This window comes from Amblyomma maculatum, chromosome 3 (genome assembly GCF_055883805.1).
Source record: "Amblyomma maculatum isolate TAMU_Amacu chromosome 3, ASM5588380v1, whole genome shotgun sequence".
NCBI lineage: Eukaryota > Metazoa > Arthropoda > Arachnida > Ixodida > Ixodidae > Amblyomma > Amblyomma maculatum.
This window is the reverse complement of record NC_139346.1, coordinates 75,448,832-75,475,891: the sequence shown is the minus strand read 5'-3', so window position 1 is coordinate 75,475,891 and position 27,060 is coordinate 75,448,832. Positions and strand designations below refer to the sequence as shown.

The 27,060-nt window shown below is 45.8% G+C and overlaps 1 protein-coding gene across 1 annotated transcript in view; it reads left to right on the top strand.

Moving 5' to 3' along the window:
* Positions 1 to 26,152, top strand: part of LOC146195004 (solute carrier family 13 member 2-like) — a 31,550-nt gene extending 5,398 nt beyond the window's left edge. The window contains exons 3-5 of the mRNA XM_084596173.1: positions 13,131 to 13,283; positions 23,076 to 23,217; positions 25,924 to 26,152. Of these exons, the coding sequence (XP_084452299.1) occupies positions 13,131 to 13,283; positions 23,076 to 23,217; positions 25,924 to 26,066 (438 nt within the window). The 3' untranslated portion in view covers positions 26,067 to 26,152. The remainder of the gene's footprint in view (positions 1 to 13,130; positions 13,284 to 23,075; positions 23,218 to 25,923) is intronic.
* The last annotated feature ends 908 nt before the right edge of the window (positions 26,153 to 27,060 follow it).

Below are 27,060 nucleotides of genomic sequence, written 5' to 3'. Positions count from 1 at the left end.
TAGCTTGATAAAGCCTATACTACTACTACTACTACTATTGCTACTACTACTATTATTATTATTATTATTATTATTAGTAGTAGTAGTAGTAGTAGTAGTAGTAGTAGTAGTAGTAGTAGTAGTAGTAGTAGTAGTAGTAGTAGTAGTGGTAGTAGTAGTAGTAGTAGTATAGAGGAAGTCTCGTTTCACGAGGTTGGTACTGAATTGTCTGTATGTAACGGGCGAATTAACTGGCTAAATGTTATCTTCACAGTTGTGATTATTAATAATAATAGTAATTGATTCACAAGAAAGGAAAGGCGCAGTATCTGTCACACTTGCGTCTGTGGACACCTGAACCGCGCCGTAAGAGAAGGGATGAAGGTGGGAGTTAACGTGGAAAGGGAGAAAGAGGAGCCGTAGTGGAGGGCTTCGGAGTAGTTCAGGTGTCCACAGACACAAGTGTGACAGATACTGCGCCTTTCCCTTCCTGTGAACCAATTATTATTTTTATTACTAATAATTAAAACTGTGAAGATATTTAGCCACTTAATTCGGCCGTCTACTACTACTACTACTACTACTACTACTACTACTACTAATAATAATAATAATAATAATAATAATAATAATAATAATAATAATAATAATAATAATAATAATAATAATAATAATCATTAGCAGAGAAATATTACTTTGTGTATTATTATTATTATTTGGTAGTAGTAGTAGTAGTAGTAGTAGTAGTAGCAGCAGTAGTAGTAGTAGTAATAGTATTATAGGCTCTCTCAAGCTAGTGCCGCGTCCAGCATGACGCCCATTGAAAAAGCATGCGCCGCTAATCGCTAGGCTGCTCGGCTCCTGGGGGCGGTAGATGCTAGTCGGAACAGCATGCTTTCTTCGTCTCTTCTGTCGTTTTGTCCCTTGCGGAGCCACCGTACCGAGCAAACCCAAATACGCCGGCGGGGCCCTCCGCTGCCTGATTTTATTTTTTTTTATAGGAAGGGAAAGGCGCGGTAACTGTCTCACTTGTTTTCTGTGGACACCGCCACCGCGCCGTAAGGGATGGAAAGAAGGTGGAGTGAAAGTGGAAAGAGAGAAAGAGGAGCCGTAGTAGAGGGCTACGGAATAATTTCGTCCACCTGGGGATCTTTAACGTGCGCTGACATCGCACAGCACACGGACGCCTCTTCGTTTCACCTCCATCGAAACGCAGCCGCCGAGGTCAGGTTCGAATCCGGGTACTCCGGCACCTCGTGCGGACATAAGAGAAAAAAAACTGATTTATTTATAGGAAGGGAAAGGCGCGTAACTGTCTCACTTGGACATGAGAAAATAGAGAAGAGAGAAAGAAAGAAGAGGGAGAGAAAGACGCGCACCACAACAACAGCCGTCGTCCAGCACCGAAGCAGTGGCGGGTGCAATGACGGCCTACAACAGATAAACCGGTTGCTGGATAGCCCCCACCGCGAGCGGCGTTGACCTACCGTCCCAGCCCCGTAGAGCCAGGAACTGCCGCCCTTCATCTCTCTCTTCCGTCCGCACGAGGCAGCGCCAGTGGCTTAACTACTGAGCCAGTAGCACGCCCGTGTATTTTCCTTCTTCCTTCAGGCGCAACAACGTCTTTTACGGCGTGGTACGCATGTCGGCGGAGAATAGTGACAGATACTGCGCCTTTTCTACCCTGTAAATCAATTTCAAACGCCGCTGATGCCTGCTGCACTAACGCCTCCTAGACATCTGGGTCTGCTTTTTGCTGTGCGGTGCGGTGCGGCGTTGAAAAGCGCCGCACGGACGCCCAGATCGAACGCCCAATGAGATCAGCTTCGTATATGCATGAATCACCTGGTGACATCCTGACCTGTCCTGACGGTACATCGTGCGCTCCTTGACGAACGGAACCAGCATTTCAGTGAATGCATCAAAGTTCACTGGCGTTCTATAATTCCGTTACAGGAAAAGAGAGACACAGTATCTGTCACTCGTGTAATCCCCTTATCATCCTTGCCAGCACCCAAGGCATACTCGGCCATACTAGAAAACTATAGAGGAAGAAGAATGCGATATCCCCCACCGCACAGTTCTCTCACCAGAGACAGATGTCCGTGGTGCGATGAAAAACCAACACTATATCACATCACATGGGCCTGTCAAAACATAGATGTGGTCCCCAAAATTCTAAACCCGGGTGCAGAGCAATGGGAGACTCTGCTGTCCAGCGACCGCTGCGAAGACCAGCAAGGTCTGGTACAGCGAGCCCAACGGGCGGCAGTAGCCAGCGGAGCCCTGGACTGTGGGCAACCGACAATTGTGCAGAAGTGGACGAGGTCGACGGAGAAGGCTCTTGTGGATTCAACAAGCAGACATCTCTGAAGACGTCCCAAGAGCCGCCAAGTAATATGAAGCTAAATAAAGTTTTTCCTTCCTTCCTTCACGGTACACAGACGGAATTATGAAGAGCGTTTCACGATCCGGGGCGTGGTGCAGTTGGTAGAGCGATGGCTGGGGCACAAGGAATGCAGGCTCGATTCCCGGTGTAGACAAGGTTTATTCATTTATTTCTAACTCTCACTATCGAAAGCGTCACACCTGTGCTGACAACCTTGTGTCTACAACGATGAGGCATCAAAAGGCCTTAAAAGAATTCCTGGCCAAACCCACCTAACTCTTACCGGAAATCCTATCTGCGATTGCCCGGAAGCGAGCTCTAGCTGTAAAGCTCATTGTGGCCCTTTCCCTGTGTGTCCTTTGTCAGCGTGTCTATTTGCTCCAGGTTAATGCTTCACGCAGTTCTAAGTAGGCAGACACTGCTGCGATACTTCTTGAAACTATTTTGCTATTTAATGTCCGGCCTTTTATGCATACCTCACCTATTACGAGACTCTGCCTGCCTGAAATACTTTATTTCAGGTATCTTACAGAGAGGACGACGTTTAAAGTGGTCGGGGCCAGTTATAATAATCACTAGGCGAGGCTCGTATAACAGGAGCCCATTGGTGAGCGCTGAGCCTCGAGCTCGCTCGACCAGGGCCTTCTGGCTCGCCAGGCCGGAGAAGTCTAGCAGGGGTGCCTCCAATCTTTTCGGGTGGGGTCGAGTTAGGGGCGAGGTTCGGGATTAATTGGCACGCCTACGCCATGTGGAAGATGACTGAAGACCGCACATTGCCGGCATTGTCCTCTACAGGTAGGATCAAAGTGTTTCAAAAAGGCGTGGCAGAGCAGTTTTTTCATGTACAGACGGCGAATTGTGCGTTTCTCCACCTTACTAAGGCCCTTAAAGTGCTGAAGATACATTGTGTGGCTGAATTCGTATAATTGAGCAATTTCTCAAAACGGGAGGGCAGGATTTGGTTCGGGATCAGTTTCAGAAGGGTCTGGAGGCATCCGGAGAGTGAGTGCGAGGACGGCGGCGTCTGCCGTTTCGTTGCCTTCGAGGCCGATGTGAGCAGGAGCGGATGTCGTCATTCGAAAAGTTTCGATAGGCAAAGAAAGGAGTATGCTTTGTTGAACAATTTCTACGGGCCCCTTTCGAGTCGGTGATGACTCGCGAAACCTGGTCTGCGGCGGCTTTTCGTGATGGCGACTTCCTCCGCAATGTTATCGCTAAGGGCTCGGACATTAGTCCATTCACCACGACGTTTTGGTAGACGACTGCGGCCGTGTACTAATCCCATTATAAGAGCCACAGACGTCCCCGTAGAAGATTCATTCTGTTTCTTCCTATAGTGGGGGGCCAATACCACCGCCCGCGCAATACGCCTGCCACTGGGGTCATCACGTGTCATGACCGAAAGAGCACACACCTGTTCACGTGTTCTCCTGCATCACTTCCTCTCTTTATGTAGGGTATTTGCATCGTCCTCTCAGACCGATACTAAGTCAAGACCCCCTATCACTCGAGCAGATTGGAGTGTGGTAATGCCATTGGTTCCTTTGCTCGTTAGTGGAGAAGTGACTGCATGTTAGCTTACGCAAAGGAAGGGAGGGGAAGATGGTCGGTTTGGTTTGGTTTGTGGGGTATAACGTCCCAAAGCGACTCAGGCTATGAGAGACGCTGTAGTGGAGGATTCCGGAAATTTCGATTACCTGGGGTTCTTTAACGTGCACTGACATCGCACAGCACGCGGGCGCCTTGCTTTTCGCCTCCATGGAAAAGTGGCCGCCGAGGCCGGGATTCGATCCCGCGTCCTTGGGCACAGTAGTCGAGCGCCCTAACCACTGCGCCACCCTGGCGAAGGGTGGGGAAGACGGGAGAGGGCAATGCACATTCAGATTGGCACAATGGGGACCCTATTTTTCCCTCTCTACAAGACATCAAGAGGAAGTGAGCCTGTGTTCGTGTTCGTTTCAAGAGGTATACTTTCGTGAGCCAGTTCCGCACATTGCCGAGGAGCATCATGAGAAAGTATTGTGTGGCTGCCGAATATTCAGAATATTCCCACCACACATTCAGCCTTTTAGAAATGCAAAGCAGTTGCTGAAAAAGAATCCTACCTGCTTCGAAGCACACTGAATGTGTATGCGACTGACTATACTGTTGTAAAGGCTATCGGCAGCCCTCTATACATGACAGATGGACTTAATGGCATCAGATTGCCGCCAGATTTCCGCTAGAACAACGCCCGACTACTTGGCTCGGCACTACGTTAGCAGCGGCTGGCCTTCATCTCTTTTACGCCTATCCTAATTGACTCGAACTCCCAAAACGCTGTTGCCGAGCAGAGCGCCCTTAACGTTCTTGCTATTTTTGGCGTTCACCTTCCATCCATGATCTCAAAAGACGTCGTGCTGTAGATACCTATAGAAAGGCGCTAGCAGGGTATGAGCAACACCTAGCTTAAGTCGTCGTTTACTTCGGCGAAGAAGAATGGTCTCTGTGAAAAAAAAAAGAGTATTGTACTTTTTACACGGAAGCTTATTTGTCGCCTCCGAGCTGTACAGGAAGACGATCTAGAGCACCTGCAGAAGTGTTTTTCTGAACATGTAGTCTAGCTACTGAAGTAAAAGAAGCAGCACACTTTTATTGTAATGCGCGTTTCTCGTTTGCGTCTTTCTCTGGCCAAGTTTCAAAACGGTACGCCACAAGCTTGGAGCATTGCACGAGCAAAACGGTTGCTATCAAGGAAGAATAGTCGCTATCCGCACAGTGCTATGGCGGTTGCGAGCCGACTCTGGTAAAACATGTTTGTCCTTGTTGGGGATGTTAACAATGGTCCTCAGCCGCTGGGTGGCCGATTAATGCGTGGCAGATTTCCGACGTGGGTAGTTGTGGAAGGTTTTATTTTCTGATGCATATTGTTGACCCTCCTCACTTCTTATTCGTATATGTTGCTTAAGTTATCAAACGAGGGGCTTTGTCCCGTGTCCAATTACTAATTTTAATTATTGCTTGCACTTTGCAATTTTGCACACAAAATATATCGGCCGCAAAATAAAGTCATACCTGCCTCTGTTCTCCAGTTTGAGGCTGAATCTGTACTAACGAAATTGTTGAAATCTTAAGCGAAGCGTATAAAGCAGGTTTGGTCGTAAAGCCATCACTGTCATCATTACAGTCACCATCGCCGTAGCCGTAACCCAAATTGATAAGACCGACCTTGGAGACAACATGCAAATGATTTCATACCACATTAATGACGCAACCAGATTTTGTACACTGTGAATAGTAGAACCATTTTGCTTCTCATTGACCGTCAATCATGTAGACAATCCGAAGGCTAATTTGAGACAAGGATTCGAACCGAAGACATATCCACCTCTGACAAGTCTACGTGTCTACTGGGAAGTGAGATACTATGCCGTTCTGGTATCTAAAAACAAAAAATATTAAGAAATTCGCGGAATGAAGCAGCGGTGTTAAAGACGCTTTGCGTGTAGTCCTTAGTTAAATCTTGAGCGTCCCCTAAATTTATTTTAAATAACGGCACTCATAAGGTCATAAGAGGAGGGACGGGAAGGGCGGGGGGAGGGGGGGGGGAGTCGTATTGTGAAGCTCCACTACGCGGGTAAGAACCGAGTTGCGCGTGAGTGTGCACCGCCCTTTATGCGCATGCGCGAGAGCCACGTGACGTCACGGGAGGCGCAGGTGCGTCGCCTCCTCGGCCGCAGCTCCGCCGTGAAGAGGAGCTACGGTCTGCTCATAATAAAACATTGTCTCTCCCGGGAATCGAACCTATACCCCAGCATTCCTCGGATCCCTAGACGAGCACTTTCACCAACTGGGCCACACCTGGGATTTTGTTTTTCAGCATGGTATTCATTACATGCCTTTAAATTCAGCATAGAGCTATACACATTATTTACCAAGTAATCAGCCTGTAGGCGAAAAGTCCAATTGATAGATACAAACAACACCACACAATTAGAAAACGACTTAGCACAACTTCAATAAAACGGTGGCAAGGAAAGACAACACATCATCAATGACAGCCACTCCGGTTGATAGTCACTATCTTCCTGTCGATAAGCTGGTGCACCATCTGGCCGAATTGAGTAGTGGGGGAGACGAGAGGCTAAGCACTCCGATCCAACATACGCGTTTTCCACAGGCTGTGCAGTCCATTAAGGAAAATCATGTAAAAGGGTTTGTGGTAATGTGCGGTGGGCATCAAGTAACGCACACTGTGGGAATTCAAAATAAAGTCTTTCTTCGATGCTCTTTGCAGAACGTCCCAAAAGAATATTGCATCTTTGCAGGCAATGAAACAGGGTTCGATGGTTTAAGGTGTATCACATAACCGACAATTAATAGAAGAAACAAAATTACTTTTTTTTTCGTGAAGCCACACTTTAACAGGCAAAATGTCGGCATGAAGTTTAAACAAAAACGTTTTAGCAGAAGACGAGATCGGCATTTTCCGCCCCCTTTTTAACACATCATGCCCGATATCATTGGAATAGAGTGAACGATATAAGGGAGGCGGGAGCAACATAGATATCAATTCTTTGTATAAATGTTTCCTTGAAACAGAGAATAAGTACTCATAAGAGAAGCGAACTGCGAGAAAACGCACTGAATCGTAAACTTATTTCATAAAACCAAATAATATTGGCCGATCGGTAAAATTGGAAGAGACCACTAAGTTTGGAAGAAAGTTCATAAGGTTGGTTTGCAGGGATGCTCTGGTAATTGGATGGGAGCTATTACGGAAAAAGAAGAAACGAGCAACTAACTGTCTGACATAGAGATGTGTCAAACCTAGTCCGCCAGCAGAAACAGGCCTGTATAAGTTATCGCGCCGTATAGGCTCAAAACTGGACGACCATATCAACGTCCCAAACGTTCAGTGGAAACTTTAGATGTAATTCCTCGCGAAATGAAGTGCCTGTAAAACATAATAATTTTTTTGTAGCCAGAAACATGTTATATGCCTGTGCTCGGCCAGAAAATGATAGGCAGTGCGGAACAAAAGTCTGAGCATAGCTTTGGAGTGCAGTGACTCACTATTTCCAGTAACGGCCGCTAAACTTGAATGGCTCGAAGGGGAATACCTTGGAGTTCCCCTTCGAGCCACACGTGGGATCGTGAGCAGTGCATCTTAATTCTCCTTCTCTATCGTGAGGATGATAGTAGTGATGATGATAGGCTAGTTACCGGCGCATTTCGGGCGAGCGTGTACACATCATTGGATTGAACTTCATTATATTGAATTGGATTAGACTGAATTGTATTGGGCAGGACTGTATGGAATTGGGCAGGATTCGAGTGGATTAGATTGGATTTGACTGGAAGGAACTGCACTTGATTGGACTACAGTGAACTAGTTCACTGTAATTGTACTGCACTGGATTACACTAGATTGGATTGTATTGGTTTGGATTGGATTATATTAGACTAGGTTTGATTACACTGGATTGAATGGAATTAGATTGGATTGGAGAGGAGAGGAGTAGGCTGCCAAGCACCAGGAACACATGATTCCGCAACGTACATCCTGGCCTAGCTGAACTAAGCCTCCGCCAATTTCCAAGCGTAACCACACCTCCCTAGCTTTCTCTAGCCCTCGGCTTAACCAGAGTTAAACCACAATTAATTTTTTATAATGGTCTTGTGTTTTCGTCTTCTAATATTCTAGCATAACACACCTGTAATCAAATTCAAAACACTTCAACGCGCTGTATTTCTAGTTTTTGATTTCACACATTCAGCTCGTTATCTCGTATAATTTAAGCATTGCCTTGACAAACTCAGAGCGCCATGTTATTTATTTTGAAATAGTTGACATTGCCAATACTCACTTAACAGTATAAGGTTCAAACAGGGAGACTATAGAATCCCATTAAAAGCACTTGGCCAAAGTCAGCATAACAGAAGTTTGAAATTTATCGCCGTCGTACAAATTTTTAAAGCGGCCCTTTCGGCCTCGTCGCCTTCGGTGCCGTTTCCAGTGCAGCAGAGCGAAAAAGAGTCACAAACCAAATGGAATTTCTCAAAACAGCCACGAGCTCTGCGTTACTACTCGCACGTGGTGGTTCTTCTTTCTCTTCTTGTGATAAGTGTTTTTTTGCTCGTGAGAAAACTAAAGAGGGCTTCGTAACTGCACATACATGCCTGCAATCGTGTGTCAAATTATTTGCCTCCATATACAATAACAAGGCTAATTCAAATTTCGAATAAAAGAGTATCCAAATCGTCTTTACTAGTTTCTTCTGTAGCGTAGTGAAACGACCGGCCAGCACAGTGAAGACATGTGGTCATCTGATTATTGAGCAGAATAAAAGGAACCAAAATGCAAAGTACTTCTACAACAAACATTTCTCAAGGGTGCATTTAGAGCAAACGACAGTCTTTGATACTCTTCCTATCCTGTGTTCAACTTTCCTTGCTGTATAAACAAAGAATGTGTTTTTGGTAGGTTACAGCTGAATCGAGAGCTGAATTCTCGATTCGCTGACAGCTCGCAATTAAAAAGACCTAGCCGTCCCAGAACGCCATCCCCCGACGTCGAAGACCGACAGAACCCTTGTGCAGCGGCTGACTGCGCGTTATCGGCGGGATTGCCTTATTTGGTCGATTAGCGGCATTTGCTGAGAGACCGCAGACACGTTTGTATAACCAATTCTGCAAAAATCGAGGCGGGTTGTTTGACTGCTTACCGCCCTCTGTGCATGGCCGCTCTTTCGCATAGCATTTACGGCAAGTAGAGAAAACGACCGTGGAAAGCATTGTGAGTTAATTCGCACGTTAAAGCGTAGGCGGTATAGTGTTGAAATATTCGGAGCATATTCGGAGCAGCGTTCCGGGTTCGCACCTGTAAGCTGTTCATATATATCGAAGGGGGTACATTAAACAACGCTTATCCGTGATTGTTTCGACAGATTGGTAAGGGATAGTATCCGAAAGGTGATCTCATTCCAAAAGTCGGGCAACAAGCACAGTCTCCTTTACTACTCAGATATCTCGTTTACTAAATTTTCTTGCCAAGCACGCAACTCCTTTCTTTTTTTTCGCACATTACTGTCATAAATTCAGTTCCTCCTTCTTACAATCAAAGCCTGAAATCAGGAAAACATACTCTAGCAAGGCATGATTAACTTCTGCATTTGTAAACTCAAAATTTATGCTTGATAGCATTGTTTCAGAACCTTCTGAAAACGTTTGTCAGAAGCTATAAATGCGCAAATTAAATTCGTGAATTTAATCTCATCCGGTTTAATTGTCCCAATTCACTTAATTATATATGCTTAGTTTTGCTCAACTCACTGCACTTATCTATTAGAGAGTTGAATATAGTCTGTTTACCACAGGGTTCCCTTTGTGGCAAAGTTTTTTTTTTCTGGCTGATATTGGTGATTACCTTCATGATTTATTCGAGAATCTGTATTTTTATGCTCGAGTGCTTAGACTTTTAAAAACAACGTGTATATATATTATAACGTTTTTATCATCTGATCCTGATGTTATTTCTGAGAGGTTTCAGTCATGGCAAAATAGGCTGGTTTCAGTAGGTGCTAATTCATGAATGTCTCCAGAAACAAAAAATTCACAAGCTGTGTATTTGTTATTTAAACACATTTCGCTAAGGAACTCTAATGAAAAAGGATTACCACGAAGTAAACATTCTCTGCAGCATTGTTTCTGATTTGCACTTAAACTTGTAATTATGTCGCGGTGAGAGAATTCTCGAACCGGAGACGCTAACTTCCTTCATCTTTTCATCTACTTCCTGCTAATCACTCATTCGATTGAATGATTAATAATCATCTGCAGACTGCCATTCTTCTCTTGGGAACCGAATGCATTGAATGGGAATGGTTCAAAACAAGAGCGTCACGCCAGTTATATTTACTTGTGACCTGCCGTCACGTGCACATTGCCTTAATGTCGCTCGCGGCTGCCGATTATTGCGTTTGCGCTAGCATTGTAACAGGCAACTAAAAACAATTAATGAAAGGCGTGCCAACCGCCTGACGCCTTAGACGTCTAAACAGCGACTTGACGGGAAGTGAACGAGGTAAAGCTGAAGAAGAAAAAGAAATTAGGAGGACACTTAAGCTCCGTCGTTAGGGGTATGACGGAATAGCGCTTTCTGCACAGATAAGGAGAGAGACGACGACGACGACGACGTTTTTCACTAAGCCCGACAGACCATGACGTCACCGCTAAGCTCGGACGCTGCTTCTTGAAACTTGATGCGTAACCAGTGCGCTCTCAGCACAACATGCGTTTTGCCATATTAGACGTCTCCGGCCCGTTTTTGTTGCATTGAATCCGCCTCTCCTGCCCGCATCTCGGCTTTTTCGTGCAGCATAACCCTCATAGCCTCTGGGGCCTAGCCTTCATCTCCGACTTCTCAGCTTCAGACTCACTTGGCCAAACCCATCACAGAGGGCTAAACGTAGATGCACCATCGGCACTCGTAGAATACGAGGACGACTCATACGAACGTCCCGCACTAGTTGACGGCAGCGTATTCATATCCCACGTGTAGTTCTAGAAATACCTCCGCTCCTTACGCATTTATACGAGAGCACCATATATTTTTACACTATTTGCGCGCCATCTGCTGCGGCAGAAGAGTACGATCACGGAGCAGTACTTGCCTCGACCTCACCTAACCCAAGCCCTTCTCCTCAGGTAACCCTTATGAATGAATGAATGAATGAATGAATAAATGAATGAATGAATGAATGAATGAATGAATGAATGAATGAATGAATGAATGAATGTCGCAGGTTTCCTGTGGTCGCCACATGCTGGCGGCACTATATTTGCACGAAAGTAAAGCGCAAAACTAGCGGAAATGGTCTTTGCCTAATTATTAGTTTCTTATTAGTTCATTTCTAATGACACAGCTATTCGATAGCATACGGTCATGCGGCAAACCATACATTAGATACATCTTTGATCAAAAATATTGACGTTGTTCCATGGTGTATTTCGGTTCAGAGAAGAGCATCGAGCAATTCCTGATCAGCCAACATGTATTGGAGTGCTTGATGAACCTGTGCTGTTTAAAAACATTTAGATCTGTCGCATCAGTAATTGTGTCACTGAAGGGTTTTACTATTACGTTCTGTACTTGTCCCACGCCAAAGTCAGTAATAAAGAAAAAAATATTTCCATGATTTACGTGCTCGTCACGCCATCTGAAGTGCTGTAGTTTGATTCCCCGTGTATTCGGTACTATATTTATTTATTTGCTTCCTCCCATGTTTTCGCGTTACGACGAAGAATTGAACGCCGACATGCACTTTTCTGCGGCAAGGGGCCCTTAATGCTATAGATTTATAAGGTGCCCTACTGGAGGGCTCTAGAATAGTGTCCCTAACCTGGAGATATTTAACATGCACCAACATGACGCAGCACACGGCCGCCTTGTGCGTGTCGCCTGTGCCGAGACGCGGCCGCCGTTGATGGATTAGAACCCGGGCATTCATCAGCCTAGCCAGGCGGCATCGGCAGCTGCTTGGATCCTAGGAAGAGCAATGTGCACAAATGAAACGGAGAAACGACTGGCTATCTCACATCTCGGTGGACATCTAAACCACGCCGTTAGGGAATGGTTAAAGTGTAAGAATTTATAAGCGGAGATTTAAAACCGCTCTGTAGACCGTGGGAAAGGAGATAAGAATGGCACTTCATGGTCAACACATCCGGTCGTTGGCGGTTTCAAGCCGTATCGCATGAAATTAAATGTCTTATATAGGCAGCATTTTCATCTAATGTGTCTAAAAACTTCCAGTAGTAGTGGTAGAAGGTGGTTTTTAATAAAAATTATACAAAAACGGACGTGAAAAGTTGTTTGCCCGACCCGGCACCTGCTATCTGAATACCTGAAGCACCTGAACTAGGGCCGCGTATAGAAAGAGAGTGAGAGACAAGGAAGAGAAATCAAAGAGGTGAGCGACCAGTACAAAGGGATAAAATAAAATAAAACAGTTCACAGTAGGTCGAGGTCTGCCCAAAGCGCCTGGAAATATTTTAAAACAAAACAAATTACGCAAACACATTGCCGGGGAATACCTTGAGAAAAGAGTGAACAACCATCAGAGCTAAAAAGAAGTCAAACAGAACGACTCAGCTAGGCCCTCTCGCGAAATGCTTTGACTAAGCCATTGTTTAAATAAGCTGTTAATTTGTCAGTTTGAGGTTTCGTGAAATTGGTGCAAATAGGGTGTTGTGTATTGCTTTTCGATAGCTTATGTGTTCCATTTATTATCGTACTCTGCCGGCAGTTTCGACTGCGCTGTCCGAAAACTTTATTTTGGCTCTTAGTTCTCTTACCTCTCCCTCTGGGCCGCTTCTTTCGGTAACCAATGACCATATCACGCATTTACTAAGGGTTACTCCTTATAACAGCTGAAGATGTATAACAACTTAATGAGCAAATCATCATTACATGCTTCGTGTGCGCTTCGTATCAATTGCATAGTCATATCAGTGGCGGAACAAACCTTATGCGATGAGTGGCAGTCACCTAAACCAGAAATCGTCAAAGCATTCGCGTAAAGATGAACACTTTTTAATGTGCCACTGTATGATCGTATGGTCAAGAGCGTCACCTTGAGGGCATTTTCAAAGCCAAAGCGTTTCTTTTAGGAAGTGGAAAATAGGTATAGTGCAGGATAAGTTCTCACGAAACGGACTTATCGACCGAAAGTGGTCACTAGCGTGTTTCCGCGTGTCGCCGCCTTTCCTCTGTGCGCAGAAGTGCGGCCTTGCCGAAACCCTGATGGACTGGAGCAGACGTGGCCGTAGTGCGTTCACCTACCAGGCGCTTCTCACTGCCGGCGCTGCCATGAAGGCGCAACTGGTGCCAGGAGACGTCGACGACGAGAGCATGCACCGCCTGGTCGAGAGGGTACGGTCGGATCCAGAAAAGCCTTTACGCGTGTCCTTGCTGCGGACAAAGCCAGGGGCCACCACCCTTGTCTGTTCTCTCCATTCTTCTTTGTGTTATACCTACGTCCCGGACCAAAACCCTACTATATCGACTTAAATATATCTGTCAAAATAATAGTGCTGCTGTTGGCGTGACCGTACTACATTTGGGACCAGGTCGCGCAACGGTGCCCATGAAAAGCTGCGTGTAGAGTGTTTAGGCGCACGAACCTTGACGCTAGCATATATCCAATGGTTCCGATAACCTGGAAAGGAAGTCACTCCCATTTGTAGTCATTTTGTTGCGACAATAATACCTGTGACGCTTGGAGCAAATACCAGTGTTGCCTGTGTGAAGCCTCAGCGAGTAAAGCCTCCGCTATTATGAAGCGCAAGCCACCGCTTACCCACCTAACTCTGTTCTCGAGTGGTTCATGCCCACAACAACCCCACGCAGCAGCTCAACGAGAGAGCAACGAAGAGCTCATAAACACATTGGAAAAGCCATCTGCTGTCAGAAAGCACCATCCACCAGATATCTCCTTTCCGCTCCACCCACCCCAGCCTGCAACCGGAAAAAAAAAAAAAAAGATGCTATCCTGTGTGCGAAACGTCGGGTTCTTGTAAATCTTGTAAATATATTTATAACAGTAAAAATAGATTAAGTTCATTTCTTGTAAACCTAGTTGAACAGCGAAAGCTTCGTTACTCTTTGTTACCTAGATAGAGGTTCAAGTATCCTTGAAGTCAAGAGCACAGCCCGTCGGCTGCTGCCGCTACGACCTTCATTGTAGCGGTCGCATAAGTTGTCGCTGATGCACTAGCTTGAGCCGGGACTCAATATTTGCACGTCAGAGACAGAGGATCACGTGACAGCAAGGGCGACGTATAACCTACGTCACGGCTACGTATTGCCATCCTGGTTTTTCCCCGCCTGACCGACGATCGGGTCGGGTAAATGGGAGAGAGGGCATCCGGCGTGCATTAGGAAGCGTACGCGACGGCTGCGCGCTCATTGCTCAAAGGTATTTCTTCTCTCCTTTTTTTTTTTTTTTGTCTTTCTCATAACCAGTGAAGAGGTTTTGGAGGTGCTTTACGCGCGCTGAAAAGCTCATTCCCCGTTGTTGTTGTCGATTGCACGTCCCTGTTTCACTGATTTGTGGGCGCTGAAAGAGCGAGCTGCCCTGACTTCCTCATCTATTCCTCATCTCATCTTCCGAGTTCAGCGCAGCACGTACACGTTGAATACCTCGAACTAGTTCATACTATCCAAGATAAAACGGCGCAAATACGCGGACGAGCAGGAGGCAGATGCCTTTACTATGCAAGAATTTACTCCGCTCGTTAGAGATGTGAAGCTTGGTGGTGAACAGACGAAAAAATACGGGTGATGTGAATGCGTTATCATTACGATCCTCTATTCGTATTTTCTTTACGGCTTGCATGCATTTCACTTCTCATTAATGTTTATTCGCTCAAATTTGCTAAAACAATACTGCGGAACTTTGACTTGCTCTTCGCTGAGTAATTTAATTGTTAGTTATTTTCATTTTTCTGTTCTTTCCTTGTCAGCTAATGCCTGGCCAGCCACTCCTCTCCACTACCTGGGCCTGGGCCCAGACTTTTCTTTCTAATACGCGCAATGAAACATGAACAAATATTTTATCTCATTATCTATTTCGTTTTCGCTGGTCCGCTTTGAATTTCAATGGAGCCTTCGTTAAAATATGGTTTTAAACAGCCCTGAACCGACGTTACTGAGGCGAGCAGGCGTGGTGTTCTTTCCGCGAGCTATTAGCGAGGGAAAGCGCTCTGCGCCGTTGTGGAGAATCACGGAACGAGTCTTTTCGCTGATAAAGCTGCTTAACTTGATAACAGTTGAAACCCTAAATTGGCATTGGTGTAAGTACTGTTTTTCTGTTCTACTTGCTAGAATTCATCTCAAACTATGTAATGCCCAAAAGTCATTTTCGACTTCAGTAGCGAAAAACAAAGCGTCTCTGTGCAAACTTGATATTCCCTTTCATACTGAGCAACCATGTACAAAGTACTACGCGCGGAGAGCAGAGGTAAATTTGAGCAGTGAGCTGAACTCGAGGAAGTGCTACGCCTACGTGCGTATTTACTTTTTCCAAGACTTTCCGTTTTTTTTTTTTTTTTTTTTTTTTTTACAGTACCAGGTCCTCAAGCCGAGTTTCTGATACCCCCGTGCCACCGGCTGCATGAATTCGCCGCCTCTCAAAGCTGTCCATACGCTCCATCTGAGGCGTTTAGGGAAGGAGGGAAGAAAGTAAAGAAAAACCAATAGCGCATGTAGAAGTAACATAGCGTCGGAGCGCCTGTTGCTAGAGACGAAAAAAATCGCAAAACAAAGCATGCAGAGTGTTGTGTCGGTATCTGGGGTGCGACACGTGCGTTCACTGTTGATAAGATATAAGGGTATCACCATCATGTCTGTTCTGCGCATGTGTCAGGTTGCTGTGTGTGTATATATGCGTTTGTCATGTGCTGTACTGGGGGGAGTTTATTTCGAGCTGCCAGTATGCAGCACTGTGAATAAAAGGTTTGTTCAAGCCTACGCCTACTTACTGTGGATGCAACAAACTGGCGACGAGGATGGGATAACACGAACTGAGGATGGCATCCACAGTCGGCAAGCTACCGGAGTTTGATCCTGACAGCGGAAACGTGGACGTCTTCATCGAGCGCTTCGAGTTGTACTTCACGGGGAATGAAGTAGCCGAGAAAAAGAAACTGCATCTGTTCCTCAGCGCCATAGGAGAAAAAGCGTATGTCACGCTCCGAAGTCTGCTTCTTCCAAAGTCACCCAGCAAATCAACTTACGAGGAAGTCGTATCGGCTCTGCAGAAGCACTACACTCCGAAGCGGTCTGTGGTGAGCGAGAGATATGATTTTAATTGAAGGAAGCAAGGACCTCAAGAAAGTATCGCGGATTTCATAGTGAAGCTCAAGCAAGCGGCAGCCTCATGCGACTTCGGCAGCTTCTTGGAACAAGCCCTGCGGGACCGCCTGATTGCTGGCCTATACTCGGAGGCGATACGTTGCCGGCTGTTGGCCATGACCGACACCGAACTCACCTGGGACCGTGTTTGCAGCATCGCTACGGCCATGGAAATGGCAGCGAGAGACACAGTGGCAATGATGTCTGAAACCAGTGGGGAGCACTCTTCAAGCGGCAGTGATGCCCTCTGGCAGAGCAAGTCGTCGATGGCGAGACCGGTCTCCGAAGGGGTGGCGTTCAGCTGTCACGCCTCTGACAAGCCAAAAACGAAGTCTGCGGCTCAAGGGACTAAGTCGAATTGTCATCGATGCGGTGGGCAGCACGCACCTGTAAGTTGTCCTTTCTTGAACAGGGTGTGTTACAAATGTCAAAAGATAGGCCATGTTGCTAAAATGTGCAAAACTAGAGTTGTACATCAGCTAGAGCAGGAATCGTCGGACAGTGAACTTCTTACCCTTTGCCACACCGACAACTGTGCCGCCAGTCCTGCTATTGTAGTCAGTGTATGGTTAAATGGGGAAAACGTACCCATGGAGTTAGACACAGGAGCAGCGGTTTCCGTGATGTCAGAGGCAGAGTGTGCGAAGCACTTTCCTAACACTAAGCTCAGGCCAGCAGACGTCAAACTGGTTACGTACAATGGCACTCCGGTTGATATCAAGGGTATAATGGATGTGGAAGTGAAGTACTACGATCAGTGTTTTCGCTTGCCGCTAGTAATTGCTAAAGAGACGAAAGGTGCCAGAATGCCTACGTTGTTTGGCCGCAACTGGCTGAGTAAAATCAAAATCCGATGGAATGAAGTGATGCATGTGCAGTCACTGACGAAAGAAATGCCCTTGATGACATTGACTGAGAAATATCGCGAAGTGTTCGAGCAGGGCTACGGAGCGATAAAAGGTTTCAAGGCGAGCATTGTAGTTAAGAAGAACGCATCCACTGTATTTTGTAAGGCGCGATCAGTGCCGTACGCGCTGCGAGAACGGGTCGAGCAGGAATTGGCCAATTTTGAAAAAGCTGTAGTCATATATAAGGTGCGCCACAGTGCTTGGGCGACACCACTGGTGATTGTTCCAAAGAAAAACGGCGAGGAGCTTCGGCTGTGTGGTGATTACCGAGTCACGGTAAATCCGGCAATTGAGGTTGACCAGTATCCGCTCCCTCTACCAGAGGACATTTTTGCAATGTTACAAGGCGGGTCCGTGTTTTCAGTTTTGGATTTGTCTAAGGCGTACTTGCAGCTGGAATTAGACGAGCCAGCGCAAGAACTGCTCACTGTCAATACACACCTCGGCCTGTACCGGTTCCGACGCTTGCCATACGGCGTAGCCTGCGCGCCAGGAGTATTTCAAGCTGTGATGGACAAAGTCATACACGGACTGACTGGCACAGCCTGCTACTTAGATGACATTGTCATCGCGGGCAAAGATCAAAAACAGTGCCATGACCGATTGGAGCAGGTACTCATACACCTAAGAGAACATGGCATAAGGGTCAACACTGCGAAATGTAAGCTGTTCCAGAAACGAATACGATATCTGGGCCATGAAATTGACAGAGATGGATTACATCCCACAGCTGATAAAGTGGCAGCCATAAAGAATGCACGAAAACCTGGAAATGTGACCCAGCTAAAGGCCTTTCTGGGCTTAATTTTTACTCAAAATTTTTGCCTAATCTGGCTACAGTTCTCGAACCCCTGCATAACTTGTTTCGCAAAGACACTGCATGGCACTGGTCGCGTCAGTGTGATACTGCCTTTACGAATTCTAAACAGATGCTTACTACCGAGCGTGTTCTGGAGTTCTCCGGTGTCAAAAAAGAAATACAGCTAACATGTGACGCGTCCGAATATGGTCTTGATGTTGTACTGTCACACATCGTGAATGGAAAAGATAAACCAATTGCATTTGCATCCCGGTCACTGTCACCTGCAGAACGCAATTATGGCCAAATCGAAAAAGACGCATTGAGTATTGTTTTGGTGTGAAAAGGTTTCATAACTATCTCTATGGTAGAGCATTTAAGGTGTTGACAGACCATCAACCACTAACCGTACTTTTCGACCCGAAAAGAAACAGCAGTGCTGTGGCAACTGCTAGGGTGCACCGTTGGTTTGTGTTCCTCGCGAACTGCAGCTATGAAATAGCGCACAAACCAGGTACGGAAATTGGCCATGCCGATGCCTTATCTAGACTTCCTTTGCCAGAAACGTCAGAGCAGACTGAAGACATTTTTTATTTTTCTACACTTGACGAGCTTCCTTTGACTGCAAAAGACATTGAACGGAAAACAACGCGCGACAGGCTGCTAACGGTGGTTCGCGACATGATGTGTCATGGTTGGCCAAAATCTGTTTCTCAGGACCTGCAGCCTTTCTGGGTTCGACGTTTCGAACTTTCCATTGAAGCGGGCTGCATTATTTGGACAAACAAGGTAATCGTCCCGGAGTGTTTGCGCAGTGTTGTACTAAACTTGCTGCACGAGCAGCACCTTGGAATCACGCAGATGAAAATGGTCGCAAGGTCAATGGTGTGGTGGCCAGGTATCGACGAAGCGCTGGAACAAACGGTACGAATTTGCCGCATTTGTCAAACTGTTCAACCTGCAGCACAACCAGCACCCTTGGCTCCCTGGAAAGTGTGTGAACACCCTTGGGAAAGGGTTCATCTCGATTTCGCCGAGAAGGAAGGAAAAATGTTCCTTTTAGCAGTTGATGCATATAGCAAGTGGTTGGAAGTGAAGGTGTGTACAACGACGACGGCCGCTAGGACCGTTGAAGTTGTAAGATCCATGTTTGCTGCCCATGGTCTACCCGTTGAAGTTGTAACTGATAACGGGCCGCAATTCCGTGCTGCTGAGTCTGAAAATTTCCTGAAAGCAAATGGAGTAAAGCCCACATGCACCCCTCCGTACCACCCACAGTCGAATGGGTCGGCGGAGCGGGCTGTACAGACAACAAAGACTGCACTATTCAAGCAGTTGCTGGAGGACAGAGAAAAGGGAACTACAAGAACCTTGCAGCACAGAATAGACAACTTCCTACTTTGTTATAGAACAACGCCGCACGCATTCACCGGAAAGACTCCGGCTGAATTGTTCTTAAGAAGAAAGTTGCGAACCAGATTTTGCTTGTTGAGACCAAAATTGACAAGTGCAATGACAGAGAAAAGCGAAAGGGTGAAACAGGCTGCAGATAAGCGCAGAGCGAAGCCGCGATCCTTTGCTGCTGGGGACAGGGTACTAGTGCGTTCCGGGCGCGGTGATTCGGTGAACTGGCGTCCTGGAAAAATTACGCGTGTAAAGTCCCCCACTACGTACTTGGTTGTCATTGGAAACAAAGTGCGTTTTGTGTATGCTGATCATTTGCGACATTCTGTTCTTGATGATGAAAAACCAACTGCAAAAGAAATGTGCCTGCCACACGCATCAGAGATCGCCTCTCCTCCAATGCCTTCGGCGCAGCCAGCGCCTCAGGTTGGACCCAGCCCACAGGATCAGTTGCCATCTGATAATGAACCTATTCCGTTAAGACGGAGCAACCAGGAAAGGAGACCTCCGGAGCGTTGGGGCTATGACCGTTTTTTATCTAGTAGGGGAGGAAGTGTTGTGTCGGTATCTGGGGTGCGACACGTGCGTTTACTGTTGTGTGATAAGATATAAGGGTATCACCATCATGTCTGTTCTGCGCATGTGTCAGGCTGCTGTGTGTGTATATATGCGTTTGTCATGTGCTGTACTGGGGGGAGTTTATTTCGAGCTGCCAGTATGCAGCACTGTGAATAAAGCCGTTAGTTCAAGCCTACGCCTACTTACTGTGGGTGCAACACAGACGGCAAGCATGCGCCCACTTCCCCATTAAATTCACCCGATCATCGAAGACGCGAGGAAGAAGTTCGAGAAGGAAAAGCGGGCTGAGAGGGCAAGGTGGACCAGAATAAGTTAATGAAAAAACGTTGCCGTGACGTAGGTTTTACATCGCTTTCGCTATCACGTGATCCTCCCCATGACGTGCAAAAATTGAGTCCCGCTTCAGCCAATGCTCTCTCTCCCTCTCAAACGGGACAGGTTCCTTCTCCTGTTAAGAGTGTAGAGTCACGTGGTTCGTCAGATGGCTTCAGCTGGCGATGCAAGGTTCGGTGCTCGACGCAATGGTAGCAGTTGTGGATTGTCACATGATGTGACGTAACGACATACCCTTTGCGCTCCTCCGGCTTCAAGGGCACATTATCCTCGTCGGTAACCTTACCGAATCACAGATAGCAACACCAAAAGCCAGTTATCTCTAAAACTCATTTCGTCAACAGCAATTTAGCAGCAGAGAACAGTTGCTTCAAGTTATGACATAATGAGGCGACGCAGGTCTTCCCAGAGACAGACTCATGTATGCGTCAAGAATTGATCCCACAAAAATCCGCAAGATGTCAGTGAAGTGAATTAGGTTATCTACAGCACCACAATAATCCTCATACCATGCCTTCATTTACATATTTCTGTTCAGAAAATTTGAATTCAACACCAGTGCTCAATAAGATGGACTTGCCGGCTTGCAGTGGATGCTGGAGATAATAAAGACATCCTGCATTTGAAACTTCCTCAGAAAAGCACTGAGAATTTTTAAATTACTAGTAAAAGTTTTATTTGACGGAGCCAAAATTAACAAAATGTATTTAAAAATATGCCTGGACAGAAGAAAAACTTCCATCCTTCTCCACTTCTTTTTTTTATATAACTCCGATAGATTATGATACGTAAACATTATAACTTCACACAGCTTGCGGGGATCATTTCGAATCTGAAAGGAGATATTGTGCCAAATATCTACCTTATTTTTCTGTCTTTCAGGTCCTGTGATGGGTGTAATAAATTTATTTGGTTCGAACGTCCCAAACCGGCCCAGGTATAAGGGACGCCGTTGCGAATTTTAAACTCTTAGCGTTCTTTAATGTGAACTGCCACAGCGCAGCACACGCGCGACTTGAGTTTCGCCTCCGTGAGAACACGCACGCCGCGGCCGAGACCAAACTAGGGTTCTCGAGAGCAGCAGTAGAGGCCTCAACAGCTGAGCCGGTGCAGCGGGGGCATGCAAAACAAGCTAACGGGAACACGGCATTGAATTCTTACGTGAGGCGCGGAGGCTGCGTCTTAATTCCGTTTTTAGCGCTTCTTTGTGGTAGCACTGAGGTAGTTCTACAAAAGCATTCGAGACGCATGCTGCTATTCGTGGTACATTACAACCGTGCAACAAGCTACCCCACGCAAAACAAAACACTTGGAGCATACAAGTGTACACCGCCATACAAGGAGCGACGCCCTACTTAGAATTTATTTTAAATGCGTAATTCAATTGTGGAATCGCTCCCCAGTGCATCTGGCACCCGCCGATGTTACAGTAGGTGCAAACAACCTGCTGGCTTGCCGCTCACTTTTTCCGCAACATAGCAACAGCGTCGCTATGCTTAGCATAAGCCTAGCCTTTGCGTCATGATCAACTACTGTAAATCTGCGGGCATTGCATTTGCCATTTGACGCCTGTCGGTAGAGTCTATTGGATTGAGATCACAATGCAACTACGGCAACAGAGGCCACGTCACAGTTTTTCGTACGTATACGCCAGTACGTATAGAGCAGTTAAGGTGGCTAAACCACAGCTATTTTTTTTAGAAGAGCCGACACGCCTCTAACAGAGTGTCCAGTAAATGCATGCAGTTCTCCACTAATTTTGAGAAGTACAGGCAGACATATAACGTCAAGTTTAACGCTCTGTGCATGAACCACTAAATTCCATTTACATATCAGTGGCCTACGGGAAACGCCGCTGCTTTTCGAGACGCGAGTGGGGCATCACGTAAATTTCGTAGTGTTCGACCTTTGTCTCTTTGTCTTGTAAGTATCTCAGCACACCTCCGCTCTCGAATTGGAGTTAAACATGATGACCACTTGGGCTAGTTCGTGCGAATTTAACATATTGGACCGGCCAAAGACATGTGGCTACAAGAGAAAGAAAGTGTCGAGAAGAGTCGAGACGGCCGGGGTACTGGTTTATCGTCGATGGCTTGTTGGTACAAACACCGAACATGAAAACGACGCCCCCTTACCTGGGCAGGCTATTTACACCATTGTGGTGGCGCTGAGGTACAGACGACCGTGGGCCCCTGCTGGCTTTAATTTCAACAAAAAGTGTACTTACATTTATTGTGATCTCGTTCTTTTGGCTTGTCCTATATGTTGAAGTTACTAGACCTTGCCATCTAACATAACACCGTCGTCACCTATAACGCGACATGTAACGGAGCTTAACTTTGCCAATTTGAATATTGCTAAAAACAGAAAGCCTCACTTTTTTTGTTCCAAGGTGCACGACACAAGAGCTCAAGCCTCCTATTTCGTTTAAGTGACGCCACTAGTAAACAGGGCGGTAAAAAAAAAAAAGGATGTGGCGCTATTTGCTAGACCTGTCCTGAGGAGACACCATCGCCCGCTTTTCAGACAAGACGACGGCACAACTAGAACCAAGCCTCGCTTGGTGTTGAACGCAAATCTTGAAGTGGCCTAAATGTCGCAATGAGGCGGCATATGGAATGAGCAACGCCGGCTTTTCTGATCATAAATTCTGCAATGAGATGCAACGCTATGAGATTCCAGCCGTTGCATTGGATAATAAAATGCACTTTTACCACAGTGCCTTGTGAGCAGGCCGCAATCGTTTTTAGAGATGTAATTTTTTTTTTTTTTGCTCTTTCATGGCAGGCTCAGATGGACCATGTTCCTTCCTTGTACTACGCCTGGCCTGTGGTCACGGCGTCGTGTTTTTCTTTCGTATTGCCCAGCGCGTCGTCCGCCAACCTCATGGTGTACCACTACTCGGACCTGCTGTTTACCGACATGGCAAGTACTCCATCCAAGCTTTCCGCGTATTTCTTTACAACTAGTTGTTCACAATGCTGATCCAGAGCGAACTAGTGGTCGAGCACAAAGCATTTAGCAAGAAGCTTTCTGAGCATCGATGTTAGTACTGTTGTCGCTGTTTATCCGTCTGGGATAGTCATGAAGAACTGCTTCATTACCGCGAAATTGCTTTTTCGTCAACAAGCGCATACTGATACGAGGTGGCGTGAGCCAAGAAATAGATGTCATTTTAGGAATTAATTGAGGTTACATAGATTATGTGCTTGTTATCAATAAAATTGTAATATGTGATGCTGAAACATGTCCGAACGAGATGTTTTCTTGCGAAAACCTATCTCAAAACTGCCAGCTATGAAGCGCCGCTTTTGCGACATCGGGAAAGTGCAGCCGATCGCAACACACTTTATGCATTCTAAATTCTTTTCTTTAACTATATAAAACTTTATCGCCTAAAACATTTAAAAAAGCCTTGTTGGCTTTTCGCATTCTGGAGCCAACCATTTAAATATTTTCGAAAAAGTTGTGCGTTCCAAGGAGGGCAGTTTTCAGATACTAATGTGACTATAAAAGAGTGTAAACGTCATTGAGGAGTTTCCCAATATGTAAGACTGTTTGCTGCTACTACCACTAAAATAATTAGCTTCTAGACTGTCTAGTTTTTCTTCAGTTGGCTCTTGAAAATTTTTAGTGTTTTAATAAACCTTCATCGGCTGCTTCATGTCAGACGTGGACTATACAAGAAAAATATAGCCAAACTTTGCATTATGCTATTTTAAACTGTGAAGCTTATTGATGCGGCGGCATTAACGCCTCGGTCTTGAAACTCCCGCATCGTCGTCGTCAGTGTAGGCGCTGTGAGCGCAAAATTGCGAACAACCTTTGGCAAAAGGCAGTTGGCGAGTGCCACGGCAGGCTACTGATTAATCTATTAGTAACGTCTAGAGGTCACGTCACATGGCCAATTTAGGAGCAACTGCCTAGCAGCTCCAATTTCGAAATGTGTAATTGAAATAGGGATCGAACTTTCTGGGATCCTCGTAAGCCCACTTGGACGCACTACGTCTAAGCCAGGCCGACACATTGGTACGGTTGTTTTATATTTTTTTACGGTTGTCTTTCATATAATGTGGTATCTTACGGCTCTACGTTAATGTCTGCGTGAGATAATAGAGGCACAGTGTAAGGGATTAGTGATTAAGCGTGTAGCGAAGTTTAAGTAGTATCAATCACACTTACCATGAACACGGCTCCGCGTGGCATTGCGCGTGCTTTGCACCATTGCAAATAACTCGGTTGCGAGCCAATGCTTAGTGGCGCGCCATTACAGAGATCTCTAAGTAATACTTCGTGTTGTTCGCCATTTTGTGGGAATTTGCCGCTGGCTTTGACGCAGTGATGCTCCACACATGCGCCGCCACGCGGAGCAGTGGTCCCGCTAAGTGTGATTGATACTTTTCGTCAACCTAGGATCCGCAATGATGCAGCCGCCTCCAGTCCGTAAAGAATGAGCTTAAGCTTTTGCCAAATTTTTAACGTCAGAAAAAAAATGTCCACATTGTATAAATTAACCGCGTAAGCCACTAAATATGGTTGGCATTAGACGTTTATTTGATAGCTTCAAACAATATATTCCAACATTTTATGGTTGTCTTCAAAACTGTATGTTTCCAGGGTCTTGTTAGGATTTTTGTTGTTTGGGATTGGGCGATTGTAGCTTTCATCAAGTCTGAATGAAGTTATCCTAGTTTTTGTTGTCAACGGGGCTTCAATTTCAGAACATTTCAACCCACAGTTTAGAAACTCTGTGCCTTCCAAAGGCGCCAATTTACTCATTTAGAAGAAGAAAAGATTGAGAACTGCTAAAACGTTTCATCGCCCAGTTCTTACTTGCTCCGGTGCCATATTATCATCCTGAATATTTTCTTCGTGAATTGCGCAACATTTTCGCACAATATTTATGATTTTTGCGGGGAAATTACATGATTCAATAGTTTATTCTCTGCTTCACAAATAAATGTTTACATAATATGACATAAAGGAATCAGGCTCCATAAAGCTTTAACTGCCCGTATCTAAATTGTTTTTTTAAACGCACAAGCGACATTTCCCGCATCTTGTACAGATTTCTTAGAAAGTTACTGCAATAGTTGCAAAAATTCATTCTAGTCTCTTAATACAATATCCCATCGTACAGCGAATTGTCTTAAAACAAAAATGGTCATGCGTTATTCTCATTCTGTGCTCACAACCAGCTACACTATTATGAGGGAGCCGCGCTGCATTTGCCACACTGGATCGCAAGGTTCATGTCCCATTTTTGGGTACACGTTTACGGATATTCCTAATAGCAAAAGCTGTACGTGAACCTAAGCGCTGTCAATCACAATGCATCCCTTACTGAACTCAACGTTATGAGCGCTTCCCACACTTTGGCCAGCCTAAACACATTGTTATAGGCACGTTAATAATAAACGCGGCTTAAATATGTGAGCTTAAATACTTTAATGCGTGCATAGTTGATGCACTCGTGTATATTTACCGCGCATGCTTCAAGTAGCACCGAGAGTTTTTTCCAGCGCTGGCCAACCTCAGTAATCCTCTTCTTTTCACCTAAAACCGTAATACTTGTCTCCTCTTATTTATTTTTTTTTGTTTTCCTAATCGCATCCTTGTTTTTCGCTGCAGGTAGTTCCTTCCACCTTAAACCTTGTCGCCAGTGTGCTCACCATCCTGCTTTGGTACCAGGTCGTGTTCTCCGGACCATTTACGCCACCATCGCTTCCAAGCTTGCCGCTAAACAGGACACACGCAATTCTCTACATCGACCAATGACAGCACGATGCTGTTTGCCAACTTTGTATAGCGTCCTTGTTTGACTAAGTTTTCATATACAGGGGCTGGTTCTTTCTCAAATAAACACATAATATAGCGTCCTGTGTGGCAGCTCATTTCTTCTTGTGCTCATTTCTTTTTAAGTACCTTCGCTTAGCTCAGGCATAAACCTTCAGGACTGAGGCAACTTAGCTAGCGCGCCGCAAGACATGGAGACCTTTGGCGATGCTGGCCCAGTCGATGGCCTTTGACCGAATGTCCGCGTCATCACGGGATCTTAGTCACAAGCCTCTTTAGAGGGACAACGCAAGAGTTCTGAGGGAGGCTTATGTACTTTACATGCAAAAAAATAAGTTCGAAGTTACCTTTCTTCCCATAAAAGCGGCGGAATTAATGGATTCAGATCCTTATTCGGTAATTTTGATATGCCAGTTTAAGTTGGTGAGGTTCCCTGTCTGTAGTTTTCTCCACATGACCTGCTGTTGTCTGTTGGAAATCATAGCGCACAGAGGAGGACGGGACGAGCGAGTGGACATGGACAAGTGCTACACACTCGAACTCGTTCGTCGCGTCTTCTTTTGTTCGCTATTATTTCCAGCTTAGAAGGAATCACCAACATGCTCTGCTGTTGCCTGGTCAGTGTTTGATGGTTTGATTTGGATTTATGCGATTTAACGTCCAAAAGCGACTCCGGCTATGAGAGACGTCCTAGTGTTCTTTAACGTGCACTGACATCGCACATCACATGGATACAGTTACCCAAATCTTTAACACTAATTCCGACCGTTAGAAAGGAGGTAAGATAAGCAGGAACTCGCCATGTACTCGCTTAATCTTGGCCTTTCGAAAAAGTGCCTTCGCCCGAAGGTCCGTGCACGAGGACAGAAAAGGCGGCCATCGTGCAAGCCAGTAAAAGATGTTCGTGGCTGTACCTTGCTTTTCGCCTCAATAGAAAAGCTACAGCCGTGGACTAGATTCGATTCCGTGTCCTTGG